This window comes from Neovison vison, chromosome 3 (genome assembly GCF_020171115.1).
Source record: "Neovison vison isolate M4711 chromosome 3, ASM_NN_V1, whole genome shotgun sequence".
NCBI lineage: Eukaryota > Metazoa > Chordata > Mammalia > Carnivora > Mustelidae > Neogale > Neogale vison.
The window spans coordinates 103895762-103902571 of record NC_058093.1 but is presented as its reverse complement, the minus strand read 5'-3'; the positions used below and the strand labels follow the sequence as shown (position 1 = coordinate 103902571).

Sequence of the window (6810 nt, the reverse complement as noted above, 5' to 3'; positions counted from 1 at the left end):
CCTCCCCCCACCCCCACCGGAGGTCTCCTGTTGGCAAAGTCCCATCTTGACCACACTTTCTTGCAGAAACCGCAGTCCTCGGATTTAGGAGGGGGGCCTAAAATTTCCTTGGTTGGCCCCAGGGGTGGGTGATGCTGCTTAAGTGCAGGCCACTGATGGCATTCAGAAAGAAGAGGAAGGAGGCCGTGAACTCGCACCAGAACATCAGGGTGAAGCCAGTGAGCGTGACATGGTTCCAGAGGAGGATCACGAAACTCAGGAGGCCCCCGGAGGAGAGGATGAAGGAGATGAGGAGGACGACAGAGCCCATGGCCCACTTGCGCCGTGAGTGGAGGTCTTCACACACCTGGGACACCATGAGAAGCTCTAGGCCCAAAATGGCAGCCACCACGGCCAAGGCGCCCACACTGCGGGCCAGGACCATGCCCACGGCCAGCCCAGGCACATGCGCCCGACTCAGGTCTCTGAGACAGTGTGTCCCCGTCTGGTTGGAGGAAGTGCAGAAGTGCCAGAGCCCGAAGAGGCGGTCTCCATCCAGCAGCCAGTGGCCATCGCAGATGGAGACAGAGGACAGGACCAAGGCCAGGGCAGCGCAGACAATGATGAGGGCCCGGATGAAGGATTCCAAGAAGGGCCGCTGGGGCCTTCTCTGGGCCAGCAGCCTCTGGGCCTGGAAGACATCACGGAGGGCATGTCAGGTAGAGGGCCCTGCTCCACCCCTCCAACCTCTTCAGGAAAAACTCTTGTCCATGCCCCCAGCTTCCCAAAGCCTTAATTTCTGCTGTAGTTGCCTTCAAGGCCCAGAATGCCAACCTTTGCAAGTAGTTTCTGTCCCCCTCCTCCTTACCTTTCAGCAAAGACCCACCTCCTTGGGGAGCCTTTCCCCCATTCCACCTGCTCGCTGTCCTCCATTCAAGACCTAGAAGCACCAAATGTCCCAACTATTCATCAAGCATGAAAAGTTCCCTGACCTTTCTTTAATGATCTCCACAAATAAGAGATCCAAATTCCATTGACTAGCAGGTTGGCAGATCCTAGTCAGCTCTGAATTCAGTAAACTTGTCAGGCCAGGCTAGTGTGACCTTGAATTTGCAGTACCCACTGGGTTTCTTTGTACACAAAGCAAGAATCTGAGCACCGGATTATTAGTATTTTTTTTTAATTAGCATGCTAATACAAGCTACATTCCCCTTCTCCCAGGACTTCCCAGTACACTTCAGTTTTACCCTAATCTCCACCCAGCTGGTTCTGCACGTACCAGACTCCATGTTATTACCTTGTTTTCCTCAGTACTGAAAATGATGTTTGCACTTTGCCCTTCAGTCTTGCCCAGCCTGAACCTGAACCCCACCCAGAGTTTGTCAATCAGTATGTCTGTCTAGTAGCTTCTGGGCGTGGAGAGGCCGCTGAGGCTCTTTCCAGCCCTGAAGGGTGCACCTGCCCCTCCCTTCTGGCAAACTGGGCCAGGCATCCAGTGAGGTGTCCCTTATCTCACAGCCCTGGGACACCACCAAGTATGGGTTCTATCCACAACCAGAAAGCAAAAGAAGAAAAATACTGCAAAGAGTCAAACTTCTTACCACTGCCCACAAGCCCTGCTCCTTCTGCCCTGCCTCTCTCTCCCACTTCTCTCCCTAGCACACTCTTCCTGGCCCCTTTGCTCAGACATAGCAGACCCAAAGACAGACCCAAAGACCCAGACCAAATGATAAAGCGTAGAACTTTGTTCCTCAGACCTACTGGCCCCTCCACCTAAAGGTTCTTCTCCAGGCTACTTCCTTCTCTCCAGTCTTCATGTCTCTGTAGAAATGTGCCTTCCTCACAGAGAGCTTTCCTGCCTCCCCAACCCAAATCAGGTCTCTTCCTGTCAGGGGCTGTCTTCTTCACTGTTCAGACCACCAGTCATCCACTCCCTTCTGACTTGTACTGATTATATATTGCCTGTTGCATGCAGACACTGTGCTCTCCAAAAGGGCAGGGCCCCCCAGTTAGGCATCCCTGGTCCGTGGCGCAGAGCCTGACCTGGGCATTCAGTGAGCGTTTGAGTGGAGCCGCAGGATGAAGAAACAGGCATCGCCACCACTGTCCCCGCCATCCAAAGCTCTCTCTCAATGCATCTCCTGCCCGGTCATAAGTTACCCACCCTTTACAGCGTATATGGAAGAAACCCAGGCGACAGCCCAGTCTGGGAGGCAAGCAAAGCGGGGAGTCATGTGCGGGGAAACCGGACAGGGACTACGTACAGTGTGCTCCCTATACCATGTGTGAATGGAGGCTTCCAAAAGCAATCAGTGGTAACAGAAAGCAAAGCCATGCTCCAAGGAGACTCTTGCTGTTCCAGCCCCAGCAGGAACATAAGGTCGGTGGCTAACCTGCCCACCTGAGCAAGAGTCACTGCTAAATTTCAGCCCAAGGGATAAAAGAATAAGGGCCTGGTTTGCTTTCATCACTTCTATCAAAGCAGGGCCCTATTTTACTCAAACCTGTGAGACTGGTTGAGTAGGGAGCTCCACCGGGGGTGTGTAAGGAGGGAAACTATGTCATGCAGAGGTCAGATGACCTCCCCTACGTCACTCACCTAAATCACAGTAAAAAAAACCGTTATGGCTGCCTGCAAAACTGTATATTGTACAGGGTGTGGGATGCATCCGGCCAACACAGTGACCCAACACACAGTGATGGGGGCCTTTGTGTTAGGGGCTCAGTACGACTGGTGAGGGAGAGGAGTAGACAGTGCAGAGGGATGCCCAAAACAGGATCAGGGCCCCAACTCACACCCCACACAAAGGCAGCCTGGGACGTTATAAAGAACACTCCAGTGGAGTCGGCTGTGGTTCTCCAACGAGGACCCCTTGCTTCCTAAGCGGCTTCCAGGGGGCTGAGATGGGGCCAGAGGACGCTGAGTGGGCCAGCTAGGACTGCTTCCCCACTTCAACCACAACAGGCCCTTCTTACCTGCTGGAGACACTGGGAGCCTAGGAGTCTGTGTTGAATTGCATCAGAAAACAACAACAACAACAACAAAACAAAACAAAATGGCTTTTCTGCTAAGAAACAGACCAAGGAAATCTTGAAACTTCTGTGTCTACAAACCATTAAAGGTGTTTGTCCTTGGGTTTGTCCATAGTGTTTCTCTGGACATACAAAATGGAGTTGGTGACCCCCGCAGGAGACCAAGTGCCAGGAAGTTACCTGGCGGGGTTAGGAGAGGCCCCTAGAAAGTCGGTTGGTAAGGTCAGGAGATGGGAAAGACCCAGATACAAGACCCCAATCAAGTCATGAAACAAAGGACCCAGGACCCAGAAAACAGGTATGTTCTGTGCCCCGCTCAGCACCACCTGCCTTGGGCACAGACTGGACTTTAGTCTCCAACCCTTCAGACACCACACTGAGATCAAAGAGAAAACAGCTCAGGTCATTTCATCTCTTTCCCCTCCCACCTCAGTGCAGGCCTTCTTGTAAACTCTCTGATCACCAAGAAAACTCCCAAGGATTAAATGAGATCACGTATGTAAAGGTACTTGGGGACCTCTGATAATATGAGCAACAAGAATAATGCATATTGGAGTTTTCATTCCGTCCTGCCCCTCTTCAGACTTGCAGTGACCCAGGGCCTGAAACCTCCTCCGGGAGGGCAGCTCACAGCAGTGTGCTCAGCCGAGGGCCAATGGGCAAGAGGGAATCAAGGCTGTCTAGAGCTGCCCCTGCCCTGCCGACCTCCAGCTGTGGGACCTTGGCTAAGGCACTTAAATCTCTTTTCCTCTGCGAAAAAATGTGTTTCTCTTTTCCATCTCTAAACCCGAATGATTCTATGTTCAGGACAGGGTCATTCGATATTCCTGCACCACCGAGTCCAATGGCAAGGTCTTCTTTTCCTCTATACCCCAGGACCCCACCGGCTCCCCTCAACCCCACAGGCCCCGCTCACATCCTCAACATCCTCTCCCCCCCAACCCCCTTATATGCCCACTCTGTACAGGCCCAGGTCAAGCCCCCACCATTATTAACCAGAAACTTCTTAGCCAGCTTCCTAAAGACTTGGCCTGCACAGCCCCATCGAGCCTGCTTTTTGCTGTCTGTGCTCTGGCATGCATGCATCCCCTCTCTTGGGAGTTTTCTTACCATAAAGGAAGATACAGCGGTCTTCCTCTGGGTAGGGCAGGAAGAAATTATCACAAGAGCTAAAAATGGCCCCTGGCACAGCTTTAAGGGGCTCGGAAAAGAGAGCCACAATGAGCGTCTGCAAGGGACAGCGCCCAGTGCACCCACCCTGCAGGGCAGCCTGTGCTGTATGCCACCCTATCCATGGCCCTCCCTGTCTCTCCATGCACTAATGAGGTCCCTCACCTGCTCCCAGTCTTCTGGCCCCTCGGGGCCCAGCACGCAAAGCCCCACCCTGTTAATCCAGCCAGTCCATTCTGCACCTCTTAATTTAGCACTCACTTCCTCACAGGTCTTCTGAATCCTTGTTTACAAGTCTCTGTCCGCAGTGGACCACGGGGCTACCGGAGGGAAGAAACCACACCCAGTCCCAACCTTAGCTGTGGGTCCCCTTCTCCCCAGGGCCCGTCCTAGAGGCTCTCCCTGAAGACACAAGGTTCTGATCCAGAACAAAGAGGAAGCACTTGCTTTCTCTCGCCAAGACACAGGATGCTGTGTCCCAGCTAGATGGGGTTTGGGGTGACTGGTGGGTAGGGTTTCTCCTGCTAGTAAAAAGCAGAAAGGGCAAGTAGGATTCAGAGCCAAGAATTCCTGCTTTGAATCTAGATTATGTCGCTCAGCCGGCTGCAGTGGGCTGGCTACTTCACCTCTGAGCCTCAGTTATTTTGTCTATAAACTGGGCAGAACAGCATCTACCAGAGTCAGTGTTGGGGTGCGGGGCTTTGGGCATCTGCATGCAAAGTCAACGAGCCTCTCCCATCGTTAGTATTGTCCCGCCTGGGACGGGGCGAGCTGGTGAAATGCCTCAGCGGAGAAGTTCGCTCTCAGGGTAGGTTAGCGGTCCCGCCACTGAGTTGCCTTTGGACAGCAGCGCGCCCGAGGAAGGGGGCAGGAACGGGTAGGATCTCAGCCAACTAAACCACCTCTCATCAGCCTGAGAAATCAAACCTTCGGGGATGCGGGTACCTCCCCTCGCTACAGCCTTCTCTATTAATAAAGTATCCGCGCGCAGCAGAGAGTGCGTCCCCGCCCCAGCACCCGAGACGCGTCTGGGAGGTGGGCTTTCTAGCCCCTGCCCAAAAAAGTTCCCGCTTCTCCGGAGACGCATCCTCACGTTACAGAAGACTTGCCTCACTTTGCAAGCGGACTGTGCCCATTCCTCCATCCCAGACGCACCCCTCCCTTTTAAAAAGGCTCTGGTGAGGCTCACCACGGTTACTGGTGACCCCAAAGAGAAGCAGAAAAATCCATTCCAAGAAGCTTGGGAGCCACGGGGGCTTGCGGGACCGCAGGAGACCTCGCGCAGGAGTAGCACTGGGCTGGGGGCATGGGGGGGCGGGGCGGGGGCCCCAGGTTGCTTCCGGCCCACCTTCCTCCGAGCCCCTCAAGCTCGCAACAGAGCGCTGGCACTCCCAGGCACTCCCGGCACCCCCGTCCTCCCGCGCGGCTGCGTCTGGTGCTCCGCGCAAAGTCCCCTCCGGCCTCCCGGTGGGGCAGAGTCTCGGGGCGCTGGGGGGAAGCCGGCTCAACGCCCCGCCTGGTCCTCGGGGTTACCTGCACGGCGATGGCAGTCATGCTGCGCCGGGCTCGGTCGCGCGCTCCTCCTCGCGCCCTCCAGCCGCTCCGCGGCTGCAGCTGCTTTGGGTCTGGACCTCTCCCCGGGGGCGGAGCAGGGAGGCTGGAGGGCGGTGGAGAGGGACGGGGCAATCAAAGCGTAGCGGGGCGGGCACGTCTGGCCCCGCCGCCCTTTGCGGCTCGGTTTACGCTGAGTCAGCGCTGGCGGCCCAGAGGAGCCCCCGGGCAGGGGCAGGGGCGGGGAGGGAGGGCTCCGGACTAGGGGGCGCGGGCCAGGCCTGAGCCGGCTAGGGTCCCCCCACCACCCCCTCCAGTCTGAGGGAGGAGGATCCGGCACTCGCGGGAGAGCTGACCCGGCTGACTTCGACGCCGGGAGTTAACTTCCTTGCTCCTGAACATAGAGGGGCGACTACTCCTGGGGCTCTGATTCCTCAAGGGAGGGCCAGGCGGCGCCACACGAGCCGGTTCCAGTCCCAGCTTGTCCGGAGGGGTCGGTAAGGTCCAGAGAGGCGAGGTCCGCGCCCGGGCTCTGCTGCCTTCGTCACCCGCTGTGTGGCCTTGGGCTGCTTGTGTAACGTCTCTGAGGCAGAGTCAATAAATAAAATATCTGTGAAAGGTCGGGGTCTTCCGAGGCCCGCAGTAAGGATAAACGTAGTGGAACTTTCTGGGGGCAGTCCTTGCATCGGTTTTGTCTCCCCCAAAGGGGGATATACAAACTGGCTACTTCCTGGCCCCAGGGACCACTGGAAAGGCAAACAGGACAAAACAAAAGTCACTCAAAGCCTCGCAGGTTGAAGTCCAGTGGAGAGCCAGGACTGGACATAATTGCCCATCCCAGTCCGGGTTTCACTTCTTCCCACGCTGATGCACCAAAATCACGGGGGGGGGGGGTGGGAGTACTTATTAAAACTCATATTGCTGGGCCCCACCCCCAAATTTCTGATGGAGGAGGTGGAGGGCAAGACCCCACCCTGTGTGTGTGTGTGTGTGTGTGTGTGTGTGTGTGTGTGTGGTGTGTGTTTCCAACAGGGGGCTATAGCTCCTCCTGGTCTGGGAGCCATGAAAGGAGAACCA

General features: G+C 55.9%; 1 protein-coding gene across 3 annotated transcripts; it reads right to left on the bottom strand.

Annotated features, from left to right (window-relative positions):
• On the bottom strand, positions 1-5861 carry TMEM37 (transmembrane protein 37). 3 transcript variants are annotated; one of them, XM_044242619.1, is made up of 3 exons: positions 5716-5861; positions 866-919; positions 1-670 (listed from the first exon to the last, which is right to left on the bottom strand). In XM_044242619.1, the coding sequence occupies exons 1-3, from the start codon at positions 5734-5736 to the stop codon at positions 98-100; spliced, it is 648 nt and encodes a 215-aa protein (XP_044098554.1). In that variant the 5' UTR covers positions 5737-5861; the 3' UTR covers positions 1-97. The 3 variants fall into 3 exon arrangements, with proteins under 3 accessions (XP_044098554.1, XP_044098555.1, XP_044098556.1); XM_044242620.1 differs by lacking the exon at positions 866-919 and having other exon boundaries at positions 5716-5856; XM_044242621.1 differs by lacking the exons at positions 866-919; positions 5716-5861 and adding an exon at positions 4123-4162.
• Positions 5862-6810: the final 949 nt, after the last annotated feature.

What these genes read in the sequence shown, in the direction of transcription:
- TMEM37 (XM_044242619.1), bottom strand. Translation starts at nt 5,736, where the DNA reads ATGACTGCCATCGCCGTGCAG. An exon ending in TGACTGCCATCGCCGTGCAG is followed by an intron (nt 920 to 5,715) that starts GTAACCCCGAGG and finishes TGGTGCTTCTAG; the next exon opens with GTCTTGAATGGAGGACAGCG. An exon ending in GGGAAAGGCTCCCCAAGGAG is followed by an intron (nt 671 to 865) that starts GTGGGTCTTTGC and finishes GATGTCTTCCAG; the next exon opens with GCCCAGAGGCTGCTGGCCCA.